Below are 20,086 nucleotides of genomic sequence, written 5' to 3'. Positions count from 1 at the left end.
CACAATCCCTCCATCAGTGCTCAGACTGTCCACAATAGGCTGAGAGAGGCTGGACTGAGGCCTGCCTGTTGTAAGGCAGGTCCTCACCAGACATCAGCGGCAACAACGTTGCCTATGGGCACAAACCCACCGTCACTGGACCAGACAGGACTGGCAAAAAGTGCTCTTCACTGACGAGTCACGGTTTTGTCTCACCAGGTGATGGTCGGATTTGCGTTTATCGTCGAAGGAATGAGCGTTACACCGAGGCCTGTACTCTGGAGCAGGATCGATTTGGAGGTGGAGGGTCCGTCATGGTCTGGGGCGGTGTGTCACAGCATCATCGGACTGAGCTTGTTGTCATTGCAGGCAATCTCAACGCTGTGCGTTACAGGGAAGACATCCTCCTCCCTCATGTGGTACCCTTCCTGCAGGCTCATCCTGACATGACCCTCCAGCATGACAATGCCACCAGCCATACTGCTCGTTCTGTGCGTGATTTCCTGCAAGACAGGTATGTCAGTGTTCTGCCATGGCCAGCGAAGAGCCCGGATCTCAATCCCATTGAGCACATATGGGACCTGTTGGATTGGAGGGTGAGGGCTAGGGCCATTCCCCCCAGAAATGTCCGGGAACTTGCAGGTGCCTTGGTGGAAGAGTGGGGTAACATCTCACAGCAAGATCTGGTGCAGTCCATGAGGAGGAGATCCACTGCAGTGCTTAATGCAGCTGGTGGCCACACCAGATACTGACTGTTACTTTTGATTTTGACCCCCCCCCCCTTTGTTCAGGGACACATTATTCAATTTCTGTTAGTCACATGTCTGTGGAACTTGTTCAGTTTATGTCTCAGTTGTTGAATGTTGTTATGTTCATACAAATATTTACACGTTAAGTTTGCTGAAAATTAACGCAGTTGACAGTGAGAGGACGTTTCTTTTTTTTGCTGAGTATATATATATATATATATATATATATATATATATATATATATATATTATATAGATTGGGCTATTAGTTGGCGGGATAATTTTTCCTTTCCCCAATTTTATAGTACAGTATCACAAATAAAATAAATGTAGGTAGGTCGTGAATGGCCTCACACTTCAGTACATTAGGTGGTGGTGTATCTACATTAAATTGGATGCGATCCGCCAACACAATCCCAGGATGAGATCTAGTATGAGGGAGAAGGGGATACAGGAAATTAGTTTAAAGAGTATATTGAGTAGAACGTCATTAGATATAGTCTCAATGTTGTTATCATTTTTAAGAGCAATGGGGCTGGTAGGTAGGATTTATATTCTCCCTGTCTCTGGCCCACACTCCTGCACAGTAGGTGGCGGTAATGCACCATAACGTTGGATGCCAACCGCCGATAAACCCCACTGAAGAAGAAACACAATCCCAAAGAAGAAGAAGACAATGAGCGCTGTAGCCAGTGGTAAAGAGGTCGGATAGACTGTCCTGTCCTAAATACGTTTGGGAGAGAGACCGAAGCTGCATAATGCTGATGAAATAAGGACGGGTGCTTTACTGATCCATCATAACAGTGAGTAAGAGTTGCAACTCCGTTAGCTATAGCTACTTTGTAGCTCGACCGCTAGGTTTATGAAAATGTATGCACTCACTAACTATAAGTCGCTCTGGATAAGAGCGTCTGCTAAAATGAAGAAAAAAAAAAAGTTTCGCTAGCGAAATAAAGTAGCTAAATTAGCTTACCTAACTACAGTAGCATGTTGCATAGTTGCTATAGCTACGTTAGCAAGCTAACTAGCTAAATAAGCCGACTTGACTTGCTAGCTAGCGATTTGTATTATTTGCTAGCTTCGCTTAACGACCTAGTTAGATGGTCCCTGCTATCTGGGATCCTTGGGACGTCCCTACCCCACCACTGACGTTGACATTTTAAAGTGGTTAGGGTAAGGGTAGGTAACCCTGCTTAGTTAGATTGGCTAGCTCGCGAGCCTATTTTACATTCGTAACTAGCTAGCTTGTCTGCTACTGTAACTAGCTAGGTTTTCTTTCCCTTCTAGTTCAAGTCAGTATGAAAAATGTATGTACTCACTAACTGTAAGTCACTCTGGATAAGAGCGTCTGCTAAATGACTAAAATGTAAAGTCGCTGACAATACATTTGCACGTTGGAGCGCTTGCATTGGTTCTCCATCTTGCATGCATGGCTGTTTTTAGTGTTTAAACAATCAGGCAAAGGCAATATTCAAAGAAACGCTAACTAGTTAGATACAAAAGTATATATTTTCTTTATTAAGACCCCTACTTGGAAGTGTCTAGTTTCAGGATTTCCATTATTCATAAGCTAACGTTACAATGTTTCCATCCGAACTTGCTAGCGGGGGTGGAACAGTAACGTTAGTAGTCAGAGTTAACTAGCTAGTTGATCTGACACGTTACCATACAAAATAATGATTATGATGATATTTACCATTATAAGCTGACTTACACCTACATGGATTTCTTGTAGGTTGTACACTAAAATATACTATCTGAAATCAAATCAATTGACAAACTATTTCCTAGTGGTCTGATGGGATGGCTTCTAAGCTATTGGACAGACTGAGACGGACACTGTTCAAAGAAGGAGAAGTAGTCTCTAGGGAGCCAATTGATGTACAAGAGGACAGCTTCCCAGAGAGTTCTGAGTTAGAGGACGATACAGAGTGTCTATCAGAGCGGCTTGGGGGAACACTCCGCTTCGATGTGGAGAGCGCCATGGAATCAGAAGACCCAGGTGAGGCCTCAGGACCAGACAGTGATTCAGACTTCCTTGGAGAGTCCGTAGAGGATGGATTCAGCAGCACAGGTAATGTAGACCTTAGCAGCAACTGAAATAGGTGCCGGTACTGTTTTGTGTTTAGTTGCAGGAACTTCGCAATACTTTTAACCCAATATTCTACGAGGTGCAGGAACTCAAGCAGTATAATATTTGAGGTGCCGGTACTCAGTTCTGGCTCTATTCACAACTGTGATATGTATGGACAATAATGTACTATTAGGCCCAGTAAACTGAAACAGTCTGACCAGAATAACAGTAGCATTCATTCATTCCACAGTATCCTGTTTTCTTGAAATTGCAAATTTCACTTCAGGTTTTTCAGTCTGTGATCTTTCTCAGTTTAGATGAGTGGTTTTAGGGCAGTCTGATCTTTTTCAGTTTAGATTAGCGGTTTTAGGGCAATCTGAGCTGACATTTCTCTGTCTTTCTTTCTCAGACACCAGCCCAGTGGGCCCATCTCCAGGAGGCTCATCCCTGCTCACACATCAGCTGCAGGAGAGCTGGAGGAGCTTACGGAGCCGTAGTGTGCCTGACAAGCTGGTGTTTGAAGTGACTGATGCCAGTGTGGTGCAAGAGAGCTCCTCCAAGTATGTGGTAAGTGTGAAAACAGCAGAGATGAAAGTCTAGTCCCTGGCTAAGCCTGTGTGTGACACCTCTCCCCCTCCTCAGCTCTACACCATCCATGTGATCCAGTCTGGGATGTTTGACAAAACCCCGGCCGTCATCACCCGGCGATACACCGACTTCGAGCGTCTGCACAGCCGACTTCGTCGTTGTCACAGGGTCGACATGGAGCGCGTCTGTTTCCCCCGCAAGAAGCTGCGTAAGAACTTTGTGGCCGAGACCATCGCCAAGCGTAGCCGGGCGTTTGAGCAGTACCTGACCCACATGCACTCGCTGGCTGAGCTGCGGAGCTCGGCCACCTTCCTGGAGTTCTTCTACCTGGGTGACCTGCAGGCTGGTCAGATGCTGATGCGTGTGGGCCGTTACCAGGAGGGCCTGGGCCCTCTGCTCAACGGCCTGAGGCTCCAGGAGAAGCTAGGCTGTGAGCAGCAGGGGAAGCAGCAGCCTCACCACCAGCAGCGCACTCACTGGCTCTTCACCCTGCTGGCCCTGGTGACCTGCTTCCAGGAGCTGGAGCAACTGGGGGAGGCCCAGGAGTACTGTGACCGAGCCTTGAAGGACCTGGCCCCCTCACCGGAGGCCCTGCAGCAGCACCACTTTCACCCACTGCTCATCCCGCTCCTCCAGGCAAACGTCAGACTGTCGTGGAAGATCTCCAAGGATAAGCGGCGGTGGGAGGTGCTGCTGCAGGAGATCCAGGACTCTGGGGCTGATGTAGGGAACCAGCCCAGCCTGAAGGAGTACCTGATAAAGGAAGCCCTGGTGGAGAGCGAGGGAGACACTAAGGCCAAGGTCAAAGGGGACATCATCACTTAATCCAAAGATAATGGTACTCATAGTTAGTTATGAGGAATGCACTTCATGTAGCCTATCCTAGTAATGAGGGCGTTGGTCTCTTTTGACATGTATTTTCCACAGCACTCTAGAGCAGTCTGGATTGTTACTGACGTTCTAATTAATACACTCAACTGACCAAGTCATGCACAATAAGTAGAAAACAATCAAGTATTTACTTTGCTTTACCTTGTAAATTGAAAACACTAAAGTTATTTTGATCATCATTATATTTATGATACAGCTGCTTTGTAGCAAATACAAATATTTTTATTAAACTTATTTTCCCAGGTCAATATTTCAAGTATTGCTGCTTTTAAAACCTTTTTTATTTCTTACCTTTTAATTAACTTTTAGGATGATAAAAGGATCGAACAGTTAATTTTGATAAGGGAACAGGAATTTAAGGCAAATCTTCCACTAACTATGTACACGCAATAGTGAAAGCAAGACAGAGTAGTTAAATCATTTTCTACCTGTTACAGGTGGATATTATTTGCTTGTTTACACATTAAAGAATTAAGGGAAAACAAATGTCAACAAAGCACTCCTACTCGTTAAATCTGGAAATTCAATACCTTTCGGCAAGGAATTGTGGTAATTCCTAATAGCCCAGATTATTCAGAGAATGTTTTTATTGATATAGTATTATGCTTCATGAGTATGCAGCCTCTGTACTTTTATTAGATTTTAGTCACTTTGTCAGTATAGATTTGCATGAGGGAAAAGCATGCTAGTCTACGGTGAGTTCCAAATCTCCGATTAGAGCCGAATCGGAACGCACCGCTGGAATTGTGTGTGAGTGAATGTTTTAGACTAAAGGTATGACTTATTTTTGCCTTACTTTTGTAACTAAAATAGGTCCTGTATCACTAAGGCCATTATTACAGAGTACAACTACAATAATCCTGTGAAAGTGCAAAAAAGGTACCTCCCTACTGTGTGAAAGAACAGGCTAGTAGTCTTCATACTTTAATTACTTGAGTGTCAAAATTCCAAACAAACTTAACATAATCTAGGCTATTGACAAAATAATTAAAATACTAAGCACTTGGAACAATGCTTTCTCTGAAAGTGCCTGCCTTTTTACCTTTATATATTATGAACTTTAGCCTTAACTCTGTTTATACTTAACAAAATCATATTTTCAGAAAGTACTTCCTCAGTTATGTCCTTTGTCTATGTATTAACTTGTTTTCTAAAATGATTGGAATGTATTTTGTTGAATAAATCTATCCTAAAAATGTAGTGAAGGTTTTACTACCTCATTTTTCATTTGGAAGAAATTGCATACTATACTGGCATGTTGTATAGAAGTGAAAACAAACAGTTAAAATCAAATGAATTTTACTGATGCCTGTCAGAAGATAACATTCAGTTGTCAAGTTTAAATTTCTGAGTGCAATGGAGACATTTCTCAGAGGGCCAATACAATGGCTCTGTGACAAGTGAACGTGTTCCAAATCTCTGCATGCTTCAGACAATCAAACATTTGGTGGTACTCATGGGCCTACTGTAGTAATCTGTAAATCATTACTATAGTTATAAATAATGGATGGATGTGTTGCCATAGTATCACTTTCCCATGTTGTCATCATGTGGTGTGTTTACAACTGTACAAATGCCATTAATAAATAGCTCTGAGGACATGAACATGCATGGACCAAGAACCGAGATTGATAATGTTCCTCTATTTCTTCAGACATTACTGGAGGTGCTGAAGGAGCCCCTTTTTTAAGGAGAAACAAATGGAGTGGATTTACAAAGAACCCAACAGCAGTAACTCAGTCCTGTCAGCATCAGTCACAACTGAGAACATCTCCACTATGTTTAACACATGATTGATGATTCCATCACAGAGTGTTGGCTGATCTTGGATAGTATCGATAGGCTTGGCGGACTCCGTCTATGGCAAAGTGTGGCGGCGATGGTGATGCAGTAAGATAGGACATCGATCAGGGTTTGTTGGACATCTGATGGTTTCCTCCAGCAACACTGGGTGACATGCTAGCAGCACCTGCTCCTCCTCCCGACTGGACATCCACAAAGCCCATCCTCTGCCGCCTCTTCCTCTGATCCGTCATCTACACAGGAAACAGTATGTCAGCCAGCCAGGCCAGGGGCATCCTCCTGGAAACACTAGCCTATCATGAGGACATCAGTTAACCAAATTGTACTCCAGACTTTTTTTTCTCCCAAATAGATCAGCATCATAGGCATCTTATTCATTTATCATTATACAGGTCATTTTTATATTACGTTACTTGCCCTGGATAAGAGATCATGTGAATACGTGCATTGTATTTTGTGTGCTGTGTTATCGGGGTAACCAGAACCAAATATTGTTCTGGAGCTGGCCAGCTCCTCAATGTCTCTCACAAGAGACTAGGGGCTAGATTCTATCCGTATTGCTTTAAAGCTGTGACATCATGTAATTTCCGATTGAGCTGACATGCAGCATTTACCGTGAATGAAGGCTCCGCGAACACAAGGACATTGCCTTTATATTTCAATCACACTACAGCGCGGATCTTCTGCAATACGGATCGAATCTAGGTCTGTGTGCTATACCTGCTCTTTGAGCTCTGTTAGCTGTCCTGTGAGTTGGCTGACCACGATCATAGTGGACGTCAGTCTGTCCTGCAGGTTCCTCATCTCGTTCTGGTCCCCGTCTCCATCCGTCACCACCAGGGACATGGCCTGCATGCGGGGGAACCAGTCCAGGTTCTTACTCTGAGACAGACCGGGGAGGACATGTGGAGTCAGTGGCAGTGCTCTTCCCTAGCAACATGACCCCAGAGACCAAGGTATCCAATGCTACATACAATAAGGAGACGTAAACTGGTTTCAGTGATAATTATTCTAGAGGTGGTTGTGTTTCCAATGAAACTAGAACCAAACCTGCTTACTGTACCTTTATCATGAGTGCCACATAACTCTCTGGTCCAGTGTAGTCAGTCTTGTTCTTCTCGCGAACAAGCACAATGAAGTAAAGGTACTTCCAAATGTTGTGCTCCAACTTTATGTGCTCCTCAAACGACACGGTTTTATTGTCAAACTTGTCCCTCTCCAGACCTACAGGGAGTTTCACATTGCATAACATGAGCTCATATCACACAATTTATTTTTTTTCTCCTTTCTAAAATCTATTGGTCTCTCACCACAGATGAAGCAGGTGGTCTTGAGGATCTCCTCTTTCTTCTGTTTCTCACTACGCAAGTCAGCGAAGGTGTCGATGATGACGCCAAAGATCAAGTTGAGTACGATGATGATGACGATGAAGTAGAAGAGGAGATCGTAGATGACGCGGGCTGGGAACAGAGGCTCCTACAGGGTACAATATGACGTTGGCTTGTGGAACATTTTCTACTCTTTGACATGATGTGATACTGATTTGTGTACGAGATGGATTGTAAGTAGGTGAATGTGTGTGTGGGGGGGGTCTTTTGTTCGTACGTTTTTGGAGGGCCTGCGTAGCACGTCTCCCACCCCGCCGCCGTTCCTCAGGCCGTGGTTCAGCACAGTGACAATGCACATGAGCAGAGTGTCACAAGCCCGCTCCGAATTGTTCTCCTCTGCTAAACCGTAAATTGTTTAGCTATGTACCTCTCATTCATCATCTGACATCCAAAATGTGTTTTATATTATTTAACATGTATTTCCTGGCCAAACCTGTAATACAACGAGGGCGACTTAACAATAAAAGGAGCAATAGATGATTTACTAAGTGTAGACAATAGGTTGAGACTAACCCTCAGGTTCAGCAGGGAGTCCTGCCTTGGCAGTGCAGCTGACTCCATCTCTACTGCAAGAGTTCAGGAAGTCTTGGGACGCCTCATTGCCATGTCCTCCTGTAGAAGAGATCACAAATTAATCACAACCCTATAGTATACCATACACCGACCATAAAGTACATGTTTTCGTAACTAACTTGGTTCACCTTATCAACCAGCTAGTTATTAGAATCAGGTGTGCTAGATTAGGGTTGGAGCGAAAACCTACAGGATGGTAGCTCTCCAGGAACAGGGTTGGAGTGAAAACCTACAGGACGGTATCTCCAATACTCAAATAAAAGTACTTGTTTTGGGATGTGTATTTGAAAATACTCAAATACACAGAAAGTATTTAAATACCAAACCCAGGTCTGAACAGGACACTATAGTCTATTGCAGGGCCTTAGGCTCAGTCTATCTCCTTAATGCTGAGTGCCAAGCAGAGATGCATCGGGTCCCATTTCTTGCAGTCTTTGGTATGACTCAGCCAGGGATTGAACTCCCAATATCAGACACTCTAACCACAAGGCCACTGAGTTGGTGACGGTCCAGTAAGTCAGGTGTCTGTCTGAGTCTCATGGTCCAGTACCTGAGGTTATCTGAGGCAGGGGGTCCACCTCCATGATGAAGTCGTTCTTGAGGCAGAGGAAGCCCACGATGGAGAACAGGTAGACCAGGATGAGAGCCAGCAGGGCAGTGAGCAGGATGGAGCGCCCATTACGGGTCACACTCTTTATCACGTTGAACAGCGTCTCCTCTCGGTAGATCAGATCAAACAGCTACACACACAACAAAAAGAGAAAAAATACATCCTAGGGTCTTTGTGTGTGTGTAGATGTGTGTGTGTGCTGAATGATGTATTGCCGGGTGATTGGTACTTCATGCCAGTAGTATTATTAACATAATATTGTGAGTCATGAGGGTTACCCACCAGGAAGCTGTAGAACAGCTCGTGGACACAGAGCCCCAGGGTGCTGGTCAGAACGTAGGCCAGGTGGTAGAGGAACTCCACGTCCATCACCATCGCACGGTAGCCCATGATAAATGTCCCGTTGTTGCCCACGAAGCTCACCACAAACACTATCTTATTTATCAGCTGTGGAGAGGAACAGATGAACAGTCATTGGATCACCATGTTGTCATTGATATTCAGCACATCATCAAGATTCATATTTATCAATACGTTTAACAGAACCGGCTCTGGCCTAAGAGGCCAATCCTAACCTCCACGTAATGTAAATGTTTCACTTAGTCTCCCAGTTGGAATTCACTCGAGTGAGTCTTACATTGAGGGTGCCCAGTAGGACGAGAGTGGGGCCGATGCCAAAGTAGTATACGGAGCGCAGTATGAGCGCCACGGTGAAGGGCCTGAGGCCGTAACCCTGGGAGAACATGCCCATGACAGACAGACCCAGGAAGCCCCAGAACAGCATGGACAGCATCGAGTCGTCTATCGCACCTAGGGGATAGCAATCACAACAGGATGAAATCAATATATGAAACATTTAGTCTGTTTCATGTGTTTGGTACCATTCACTCCATTCCAGACATTATTATGAGCCGTCCTCCCCTCAGCAGCCTCCACTGACACACACAAGCAGAGCCTCACCTTGGCCTGAGTCATAGGGGTAGAAGAACGCGATGATGAGGTTGATGAAGACCGCCAGGTTAAAGGAGATGCTGCCCCAGGTGCTCATCCTGCGAGAGAACCAAAACAGCACTGGCATACCTGAAACACAAACATCCTTCAGCCTTCTATCATCGCACAACATCCAAGAGAGAGAGAGAGAGAGAGAGATTCAAGACAGTAGAAAACACACAGGAGGATCAGAAGAGCCAAGCTTACATTTGAATCATTTAGCAGACACTCTTATCCAGAGCGACTTGCAGTTAGTCTATTCATCTTAAGATAGCTAGGTGAGACAACCACACATCACAGTCAGTACATGTTGGTCTCAATAAGAAGTTATCAGCAAAGTCGGTGCTAGTAGGAAAAGACAAGTGCGAGTGTTAGTTCCTTTTCTGTTGTTGTGCTTACTGCGGAGCTTCTTCTGCCACTCCATCTCGTTGTGGAGGAAGGAGGCCTGCTGGAAGAAGTGTGTGATCTTGCTGCCCTGCTCGTCCTGCTCTGTGGTGTTGAACACACGGATCTTGGACTCCTCCATCAGGAACTCACAGATGGGATGAATGGGGAACACGATCTGCTCCATGCTGCGGTCCTCACGCACAATCTGACCGGACGACACAGACGGACAGGGACAACAAGTTAGGATTGTAGTCTTTTGCAGTGGGCACTTCAGTTCAAGTGAACTTCAGACTATTTACAATGAGCAAGATTGACTACTGTAGTATGGGGTGAATTGAGGGGAGAAGTGTGGCTGTGGAGACCTCGATCTGTGAAGTGTGTTGGTCATAGAACTCCAGTGGGTCCTGCTCTTCGATCTCCACCGGCACCGTAGATTTCAACATCTGAGAGAGAGGCCTGTTTTTCAGGTTCAGCTGCAGGAAGTCAACAGGACAAACACTATTTTTGAACTTTTCCTTTTGAAAAACAATATCCCATGTATAAATACAGTAATGTACACACACTTAATGGTACAAAATATATTGTTTTTGAGCAAAATAATGTTTAGACAATTGCAAACTTCATTGAGTAGGCCATTCAAGGAGTTAGTCTGATGCTTCCCTCTCATCAGCCTCTCCCCTTGCTTGAGGAGCAATAGAGAACAAAAGGAAAGCCCCTCCACACCTACTACTTCAAACCATTTCCAGGCATGTAAATGAAGCACGGATATGCAAATATCCCCATGTGACGGCATGGTGCTTGCAACGCCAGGATAGTGGGTTCGATTCCAGGTCCCACCCATATGTAAAAAATGTATGCCCACATGACTAAGTCACTTTGGATAAAATCGTCTAATTGGCTTATTATTATTATTATTATTATTATTATATTAAAATCAGTTGTTAAAGTTTGCAGTGAGTCTGCTGCCATTGATGCGAGCAGCTGTAGCACAGACGTAGAGGTAATGTGAAGTGAGGCTGTTCACAGGACAACTTACTCCATTAATGAGAGAACCAGATATGCTGAAGCTTGCCTTGTTCAAACAAACTGACTTCAAATAAACACATGTTAGAAAGGCTACAAAGAATTCTGCCAAGTAGGGAATTAATAGACAAAAGTGATCAAATGAATGCAAAGCCTGACTCCGAGAGAAAGAGACACTAACCATAGAGGATATGCCCTCCTCTCCCTCCTCCTTGGTCCTCTTTGCAGGTTTCAGCAGATTGAGCAGGATCTTATTGTGCCTCGCCAGCTGACGAAAAAAATGGCCCACAATCATAAGCAAAACAGGTGAAAGCATTATTCTCTAACATTAACTTATTACGTTATTATAGGAGTGCATAAATATACTCCATTAATCTGAAGGGGAGCGTTACCTGAAGTGCCAGGATGTAGATGTTGTGGCCGACCTCTTGAGGCGACACCTCTCCACCTTCACACTCACTCTCCTGCTGGTAGGCTTTCTTTATTACCTTCACCTGGGGACAGAGTGGAATAGTGATATTGGCTGAGGTCTTCTGTACTATTCTGCCCCTTCCTGTGTGTATACAATGGCTGTACACAATGGCCGTTTTAGAGGCTAGTTATGAAGAAGAATGAGGAGGAAGAATAGAGGGAGAAGAAGAAATAGAGATCGGTCTTTGCTTTGCTCTGACCAGTTCCTGAGGTCGGAGGTTAAACAGTATCCTCTCTGCGTTCTCGCTGTCATGGCGACTCTCCATCAGAGCCAGCAGCAGCTTGGAGGCGTTGTCCTGGAAACAGGAGAGACAATACCGTCACTGACCATGTAATTTCAGAGGTAGGACACAGAGGAGTTAGGACACACAGATCTGTATTTATAAAGCAGAACAACAGGAAGTTAACCTTGAGCTTCAGCACCATCTCCATGCGGTAACAACACAGAGGACTGATGTCGTTCAGTATGAGGGCTGTGATGATGTCGATGCCGTTGGACTCATGGGTCACTATACAGGTCTACAGAAACACAGTTATTATCACAACATGACAAAGTATCTGTGTTATGTCTTCAAACTCACAGAACTTTTAATAAACCTAATTTCTGGCAATATTATCAAAGTATCTGTCTGAAGTAATCATTTCCGTAGCACTGTGTGCGATTTATCTGACCTGGTTCTCGTGGCAGGGGCCCTGGCAGTACTCTGTGAGCGTCTCCAGGGTCTGGGTGATGAGGCCCACGTTGCTCTCGTTGATGTAGAGGCCCAGCAGGCCCAGGCCTCCCGTGGTGCTGCCACACATGATGTCCAGAAACTGCAGCGTCTCACACACCAGGTTGTAGTTGGTCTTGTTGTTCTGGCAGCGCAGGAAGTTCTGGGAGGGAAAGGGAAGAGTCATCTAGGGTCGCTGGGTTAAACAGAACATTTTCAGCTTCATCACCCGTAGCTAGTAGCTACCTCATAGGTGAGTTCTGTATAAAGACGTCTGTCTGTTTAGACCTCAGCAGAGAGTAAATGGCAGTATCAGTAGTAGTAGCAGCAGCAGTAGCAGTAGTAGCAGAAGCAGAAGCAGCAGCAGTGGTAGTGGTGGTAGTAGTAGTAGTAGTAGCAGCAGTAGTAGTAGTAGCAGTGGTAGTAGTAGTAGCAGCAGTAGTAGTAGTAGTAGTAGTAGTGGTAGTAGCAGTAGCAGTGGTAGTAGTAGTAGCAGCAGTAGTAGTAGTAGCAGTGGTAGTGGCAGTAGTAGTAGTAGCAGTGGTAGCAGTAGCAGTAGTAGCAGTAGTAGCAGTAGTAGTAGTGGCAGTAGTAGTAGTAGCAGCAGCAGTGGTAGTAGTAGTAGTAGTAGCAGTAGTAGTAGCAGCAGTGGTAGCAGTAGTAGTAGTAGTAGTAGTAGCAGTAGTAGAAGCAGAAGCAGCAGCAGTGGTAGTGGTGGTAGTAGTAGTAGTAGTAGTAGCAGCAGTGGTAGCAGTAGTAGTAGCAGTGGTAGTAGCAGCAGCAGTGGTAGTAGTAGTAGTAGTAGTAGCAGTAGTAGTAGTAGCAGTAGTAGCAGCAGCAGTAGTAGCAGCAGCGGTAGCAGTAGTGGTAGCAGTAGTAGTAGCAGTAGCAGCAGTGGTAGTAGTAGTAGCAGTAGTAGTAGTAGCAGCAGCGGTAGCAGTAGTAGTAGCAGTAGTAGTAGTAGTAGTAGTAGCAGTAGTAGTAGTAGTAGTAGTAGCAGCAGTAGTGGTAGTAGTAGCAGTAGCAGTAGTAGTAGCAGTAGTAGTAGCAGCAGCAGTGGTAGTAGTAGTAGCAGCAGTAGTAGTAGTAGTAGCAGTAGTAGTAGTAGTAGTAGTAGTAGCAGTAGTAGTAGCACTAGTAGTAGTAGTAGCAGCAGTGGTAGTAGTAGTAGCAGTAGTAGTAGCAGTAGTAGTAGCAGTAGTAGCAGTAGTAGTAGCAGCAGTAACAGTAGTAGTAGTAGCAGCAGTAGTAGCCGTTTCAGCTGAATCAGTGGTACTTGTTCTGCCTCTCACCCACCTGTAGGTCCTGGTTGTGGTTCTCACAGAGCAGCTGGAGGAAGCGTAGGATGGGTTTCATGATGATAACTGCAGGGCCCATCTCTGTCTCCTGCTGCTCAGACTCAGAGGCCGGGACAGGGACAACGGAGCTGGGTGGAACCGACCCACCAGAGCCTGGCAGGACACATAGCAGGAAGGGAACCATGAATAAAGTGAAATGATAGTTTAAAAACACCAACAATATATCCATACCATATAGACTTACGTACAATATGTAGTCATTGACACACAGTCATTGTTTTTTCAGCAAATTACCATAATTATTTTCATAATCACTACAGTCACTACAGACTAAATGAGATCAGAGTAGTGTCCCTCTCACCAGTCTGGAGGGCTTCGTTGTCATTGGCTTTGTTAGTCATCTCTCCTACACTGACTGATACGTTGGCCTTAATGTCCATCTGGGCGTTTCTCATCAGGTCGTAGAGAACCTTGAAGAACTTCTCTGACTTGTTGTCCCCCATCATCAGCTTGTAGAAGGAGTTCTGAAGTAAATCCACAGAAAGAATGAGGATCAGTGTGTTGCCCCCCCTCCAGCAGACATATGGCCAGCTGGATGCTCTCCTGTGTTATATCCTACCTGTATCTCTGTGTTGCCCCCCTCCAGTAGACATATGGCCAGCTGGATGCTCTCCTGTGTTATATCCTACCTGTATCTCCGTGTTGCCCCCCCTCCAGCAGACATATGGCCAGCTGGGTGCTCTCCTGTGTTATATCCTACCTGTATCTCTGTGTTGCCCCCCCTCCAGCAGACATATGGCCAGCTGGATGCTCTCCTGTGTTATATCCTACCTGTATCTCTGTGTTGCCCCCCTCCAGTAGACATATGGCCAGCTGGATGCTCTCCTGTGTTATATCCTACCTGTATCTCCGTGTTGCCCCCCCTCCAGCAGACATATTGCCAGCTGGGTGCTCTCCTGTGTTATATCCTACCTGTATCTCCGTGTTGCCCCCCTCCAGCAGACATATGGCCAGCTGGATGCTCTCCTGGAAGATCTTGTTGTTCTTGGTACTCATTATGAGGTCAGTGAAGAGCTTTGTCCCACCTTCCCTGTCCAGACGACACTGAATAGCAGCTACAGCCGCCCAGTCCCTCTCCTGCTCAGCACCTAGACATGAATACATTAAAACACTAAGTAGGAACACATTCCGTAGACATACACATGAATACAATAAAACACTGTAAATAGGAACACAATCAGTATAGACATACAGTGGGGAAAAAAAGTATTTAGTCAGCCACCAATTGTGTAAGTTCTCCCACTTAAAAAGATGAGAGAGGCCTGTAATTTTCATCATAGGTACACGTCAACTATGACAGACAAAATGAGAAACAAAAATCCAGAAAATCACATTGTAGGATTTTTTATGAATTTATTTGCAAATTATGGTGGAAAATAAGTATTTGGTCAATAACAAAAGTTTCTCAATACTTTGTTATATACCCTTTGTTGGTAATGACACAGGTCAAACGTTTTCTGTAAGTCTTCACAAGGTTTTCACACACTGTTGCTGGTATTTTGGCCCATTCCTCCATGCAGATCTCCTCTAGAGCAGTGATGTTTTGGGGCTGTCGCTGGGCAACACAGACTTTCAACTCCCTCCAAAGATTTTCTATGGGGTTGAGATCTGGAGACTGGCTAGGCCACTCCAGGACCTTGAAATGCTTCTTACGAAGCCACTCCTTCGTTGCCCGGGCGGTGTGTTTGAGATCATTGTCATGCTGAAAGACCCAGCCACGTTTCATCTTCAATGCCCTTGCTGATGGAAGGAGGTTTTCACTCAAAATCTCACGATACATGGCCCCATTCATTCTTTCCTTTACACGGATCAGTCGTCCTGGTCCCTTTGGATGCAACTCAGCATTCTTTGTCCTCCAAACACGACGAGTTGAGTTTTTACCAAAAAGTTATATTTTGGTTTCATCTGACCATATGACATTCTCCCAATCCTCTTCTGGATCATCCAAATGCACTCTAGCAAACTTCAGACGGGCCTGGACATGTACTGGCTTAAGCAGGGGGACACATCTGGCACTGCAGGATTTGAGTCCCTGGCGGCGTAGTGTGTTACTGATGGTAGGCTTTGTTACTTTGGTCCCAGCTCTCTGCAGGTCATTCACTAGGTCCCCCCGTGTGGTTCTGGGATTTTTGCTCACCGTTCTTGTGATCATTTTGACCCCACGGGGTGAGATCTTGCGTGGAGCCCCAGATCGAGGGAGATTATCAGTGGTCTTGTATGTCTTCCATTTCCTAATAATTGCTCCCACAGTTGATTTCTTCAAACCAAGCTGCTTACCTATTGCAGATTCAGTCTTCCCAGCCTGGTGCAGGTCTACAATTTTGTTTCTGGTGTCCTTTGACAGCTCTTTGGTCTTGGCCATAGTGGAGTTTGGAGTGTGACTGTTTGAGGTTGTGGACAGGTGTCTTTTATACTGATAACAAGTTCAAACAGGTGCCATTAATACAGGTAACGAGTGGAGGACAGAGGAGCCTCTTAAAGAAGAAGTTACAGGTCTGTGAGAGCCAGAAATCTTGCTTGTTTGTAGGTGACCAAATACTTATTTTCCACCATAATTTGCAAATAAATTCATTAAAAATCCTACAATGTGATTTTCTGGAAAACATTTTTCTCAATTTGTCTGTCATAGTTGACGTGTACCTATGATGAAAATTACAGGCCTCTCTCATCTTTTTAAGTGGGAGAACTTGCACAATTGGTGGCTGACTAAATACTTTTTTCCCCCCACTGTACACATGAACACACTGTAAATAGAAACACAATCAGTATACAGTCGTGGTCAAAAGTTTTGAGAATGACACATTAATTTTCACAAAGTCTGTTGCCTCAGTTTTGATGATGATAATTTGCATATACTCAAGAATGTTATGAAGAGTGATCAGATGAATTGCAATTAATTGCAAAGTCCCTCTTTGCCATGAAAATGAACTTAATCGCCCAAAAACATTTCCACTGCATTTCAGCCCTGCCACAAAAGGACCAGCTGACATCATGTCAGTGATTCTCTCGTTAACACAGGTGAGAGTGTTGATGAGGACAAAGCTGGAGATCACTCTGTCATGCTGATTGAGTCAGAATAACAGACTGGAAGCTTTAAAAGGAGGGTGGTGCTTGAAATCATTGTTCTTCCTCTGTTAACCATGGTTACCTGCCAGGAAACACGTGCCGTCATCATTGCTTTGCACAAAAAGGGCTTCACAGGCAAGGATATTGCTGCTAGTAGGATTGCACCTAAATCAACCATTTATCGGATCATCAAGAACTTCAAGGAGAGAGGTTCAATTGTTGTGAAGAAGGCGTCAGGGCGCCCAAGAAAGTCCAGCAAGCGCCAGGACCGTCTCCTAAAGTTGATTCAGCTGCGGGATCGGGGCACCACCAGTGCAGAGCTTGCTCAGGAATGGCAGCAGGCAGGTGTGAGTGCATCTGCACGCACAGTGAGGCAAAGACTTTTGGAGGATGGCCTGGTGTCAAGAAGGGCAGCGAGGAAGCCACTTCTCTCCAGGAAAAACATCAGGGACAGACTGATATTCTGCAAAAGGTACATGGATTGGACTGCTGAGGACTGGGGTAAAGTCATTTTCTCTGATGAATCCCCTTTCCGATTGTTTGGGGCATCCGGAAAACACCTTGTCCGGAAAAGGTGAGCGCTACCATCAGTCCTGTGTCATGCCAACAGTAAAGCATCCTGAGACCATTCATGTGTGGGGTTGCTTCTCAGCCAAGGGAGTGGGCTCACTCACAACTTTGCCTAAGAACACAGCCATGAATAAAGAATGGTACCAACACATCCTCTGAGAGCAACTTCTCCCAACCATCCAAGAACAGTTTGGTGACGACCAATGCCTTTTCCAGCATGATGGAGCACCTTGCCATAAGGCAAAAGTGATAACTAAGTGGCTCGGGGAACAAAACATAGACATTTTGGGTCCATGGCCAGGAAACTCCCCAGACCTTAATCCCATTGAGAACTTGTGGTCGATCCTCAAGAGGCGGGTGGACAAACAAAAACCCACAAATTCTGACAAACTCCAAGCATTGATTATGCAAGAATGGGCTGCCATCAGTCAGGATGTGGCCCAGAAGTTAATTGACAGCATGCCACGGCGGAATGCAGAGGTCTTGAAAAAGAAGGGTCAACACTGCAAATATTGACTCTTTGCATAAACGTAATGTAATTGTCAATAAAAGCCTTTGACACTTATGGAATGCTTGTAATTATACTTCAGTATACCATAGTAACATCTGACAAAAATATCTCATAACACTGAAGCAGCAAACTTTGTGAAGACCAATACTTGTGTCATTCTCAAAACGTTTGACCACGACTGTAGACATACACATTAACACACTGTAAATAGGAACACAATCCGTAATAATCTCGTTCTAAGCCTAATATAAACAAACCTGTTGCTCCAAGTTCAACCAAATCTGCCTTGTTGTTGTTGTTGTTGTTGTTGTTAGTGAACAGGTAGTTTTGTAGCAACACCTTCCTCAGTGCAATCCCCTTATTGATGAGAAATTCAGCCACACACAGACATGGTTAGCACCCTACACACACTGGATAGTTTCTTACCCAAATAGGACCTCAATACGCACCTTCATAAAACCTTTATTAAATACACGCAGATATTATATTGGTTAATCTACAAGACCTACACTGACTGGTCATAAGTCTTTACCTTCTCGTCAAAGTCCAGTGTACGTATGAGCATCTCCTGCAGCGTCCTCAGAACCTTGATACAGAGCTTCTCCTCAGAGTTCATCAGGGCTTTAGTGTGCTGAATCAGTCTGGGATTCACACGTACACAGTGTTAGACCTCCTCCAACTAAAACTATTCCTGGAATGCTCCTTCTTTAACTTAGCATTCGTAAATATTTGTACCCCCCCCCCCCAGCCACAAGGTCAGTCCCTTGGCTTACTTTGAGATGAAGCCTCCTGATTCGCAGCATTGCCGTGCGTCCGTTCCCTCCAGGAAGAGGAGTTCAGGCTGCTGCAGGACGTCCACCAGAACAGACAGCTCAGCGTTCACCAGCGGTTTCAGACGCTGCTCTAGAGTGCTGATGATGTCCTGAACATAAATCAAATCTAGCTTTATTTAAAAAGGTGCATTAAACATCGCAACACACTTTAGTTAAACAAAAAATGAAGTAGATAAAAGATAACATCAGTGTAGAGGAACAATGTTTACATCACAGACAAACCGACAGAAGGGACAGGGTTATATCCACGCTGTCAAACACCAAACCCTCAAGAACAGGAAACAAACCAGAGCGACAGAGGCCAAGGAAATGTGTCATTTCTCATTCTGTTGTGGCTATGGCTGAATAAAGTGATGGATACAGGAGGGGAATGGGAGCAGGGTGGATTATGGGTCCAACCTGCAGCTTCTCAATGATGTTCTTGTAGTCCCAGGGGTTGTTGGGGGGGCGGCTGGAGCGGGTGGAGCTCTTGTAGTTGGGGTTGGAGCGGGACAGAGAGTTGGTGGCACTGCTGCTCAGCATGGTGGTGATCTGAGACTCCAGCTCCAGGGGCAGGGAGATGGAGCGGTTCTTCGCTGCACACATAAGATTGGAGAAAGTCATCACTGAGTTCAAAAAGGTACTCGCACTCAAACAATGTAGAACAATCTTAAGTAACATTTACAAAGAAGATGAAAGGAATGTGACCTTAATTTGACCCTGCGTGTCTAGGCCCAGTATGCCCCTGAATGTAGCCCGCCTCTGGGCCCTGCAGTAGGTCCGTCTCACCTGTCATGGCCAGGGTGCGGATGCAGGTCTCCACCAGGCCTCTGTGTTGCTGCTGCAGCCAGGGACAGTCCAGCAGACGCATGCTCGACTGGAGCAGCTGCGTCACTGTGGTGTGGTGGGTCTGTTTACAGGCACAGAGGAAGGAGAGTCACAGGATGAGAATTCATTACACATCATGACTACACATATACTGTTAAGACAATACAAAAGAAAATCCACGTGCTCTACTAAAACAGTGTAATACGGTAAACGTTATAGCATGACAAAGCCTCTCAGTAGGCAGCGTCACTGAGCGGACTGACCTGTAGAGAGGTGCTGTTTTCAGAGACTGAGCGGACTGACCTGTAGAGAGGTGCTGTTTTCAGAGACTGAGCGGACTGACCTGTAGAGAGGTGCTGTTTTCAGAGACTGAGCTGACTGACCTGTAGAGAGGTGCTGTTTTCAGAGAAGGGGGAGCTGAAGAAGGCATTGATGGTGTCAAACACCACGTTGATGATGTACTTCTCCAGGATAGGGTCAGTCAGATGCTTCTCTCTCTTGTTACACACCTAGAGAGGGAAGAGAGATTAGAGAGGACAAGAACTGTAGATGAAAGGCCGGGGTCACTTTACCCAAAGACCCACGGGTCAGATCAGGCAGTATGACCCTGGTAGGGCCCTCTGTGTTGCACAATCATGTGACATGCCTGGATTTCAACCTTTTATTGAAAGCTTTTTCATCAAACTTTTCTTTTCATGTTAGATG

The 20,086-nt window shown here is 45.1% G+C and overlaps 2 protein-coding genes across 2 annotated transcripts in view; one reads left to right on the top strand and one right to left on the bottom strand.

The window, feature by feature from the left end:
* Positions 1–1,388: 1,388 nt before the first annotated feature.
* Positions 1,389–5,481, top strand: LOC311149324 (sorting nexin-21-like). Its single transcript, XM_084186474.1, has 4 exons — positions 1,389–1,531; positions 2,520–2,802; positions 3,212–3,369; positions 3,445–5,481. Exons 2-4 carry the CDS (start codon positions 2,532–2,534, stop codon positions 4,213–4,215), a joined length of 1,200 nt encoding a protein of 399 aa, XP_084042600.1. The 5' UTR covers positions 1,389–1,531; positions 2,520–2,531; the 3' UTR covers positions 4,216–5,481.
* A 72-nt stretch (positions 5,482–5,553) lies between these two features.
* LOC311149325 (inositol 1,4,5-trisphosphate-gated calcium channel ITPR3-like) overlaps positions 5,554–20,086 on the bottom strand; it is a gene marked incomplete at its 5' end in the record, with an annotated part of 47,022 nt that continues 32,489 nt past the window's right edge. The window contains 26 exons of the mRNA XM_084186475.1: positions 5,554–6,317; positions 6,805–6,966; positions 7,148–7,308; positions 7,395–7,560; positions 7,690–7,808; positions 7,986–8,084; positions 8,596–8,785; positions 8,938–9,102; positions 9,293–9,465; positions 9,616–9,735; positions 10,045–10,237; positions 10,395–10,505; positions 11,237–11,323; positions 11,448–11,549; positions 11,727–11,822; positions 11,935–12,045; positions 12,199–12,399; positions 13,533–13,662; positions 13,862–14,058; positions 14,507–14,682; positions 17,999–18,098; positions 18,274–18,382; positions 18,515–18,663; positions 18,974–19,149; positions 19,343–19,463; positions 19,765–19,890. Of these exons, the coding sequence (XP_084042601.1) occupies positions 6,189–6,317; positions 6,805–6,966; positions 7,148–7,308; positions 7,395–7,560; positions 7,690–7,808; positions 7,986–8,084; positions 8,596–8,785; positions 8,938–9,102; positions 9,293–9,465; positions 9,616–9,735; positions 10,045–10,237; positions 10,395–10,505; positions 11,237–11,323; positions 11,448–11,549; positions 11,727–11,822; positions 11,935–12,045; positions 12,199–12,399; positions 13,533–13,662; positions 13,862–14,058; positions 14,507–14,682; positions 17,999–18,098; positions 18,274–18,382; positions 18,515–18,663; positions 18,974–19,149; positions 19,343–19,463; positions 19,765–19,890 (3,669 nt within the window). The 3' untranslated portion in view covers positions 5,554–6,188. The remainder of the gene's footprint in view (positions 6,318–6,804; positions 6,967–7,147; positions 7,309–7,394; positions 7,561–7,689; positions 7,809–7,985; positions 8,085–8,595; positions 8,786–8,937; positions 9,103–9,292; positions 9,466–9,615; positions 9,736–10,044; positions 10,238–10,394; positions 10,506–11,236; positions 11,324–11,447; positions 11,550–11,726; positions 11,823–11,934; positions 12,046–12,198; positions 12,400–13,532; positions 13,663–13,861; positions 14,059–14,506; positions 14,683–17,998; positions 18,099–18,273; positions 18,383–18,514; positions 18,664–18,973; positions 19,150–19,342; positions 19,464–19,764; positions 19,891–20,086) is intronic.

The sequence above is a fragment of the Coregonus lavaretus genome (genome assembly GCF_964263955.1).
Source record: "Coregonus lavaretus genome assembly, chromosome: 22".
Lineage (NCBI taxonomy): Eukaryota > Metazoa > Chordata > Actinopteri > Salmoniformes > Salmonidae > Coregonus > Coregonus lavaretus.
This window is presented reverse-complemented; position numbering and strand designations above follow the sequence as displayed.

Excerpts from the sequence above, each read along its gene's own strand:
- LOC311149324 (XM_084186474.1), top strand. The coding sequence starts at position 2,532 with ATGGCTTCTAAGCTATTGGACAGACTGAGACGGACACTGTTCAAAGAA. Across the intron at positions 2,803-3,211 it reads GGATGGATTCAGCAGCACAG|ACACCAGCCCAGTGGGCCCA; the intron begins GTAATGTAGACC and ends TTTCTTTCTCAG. Across the intron at positions 3,370-3,444 it reads AGAGCTCCTCCAAGTATGTG|CTCTACACCATCCATGTGAT; the intron begins GTAAGTGTGAAA and ends CCCCCTCCTCAG.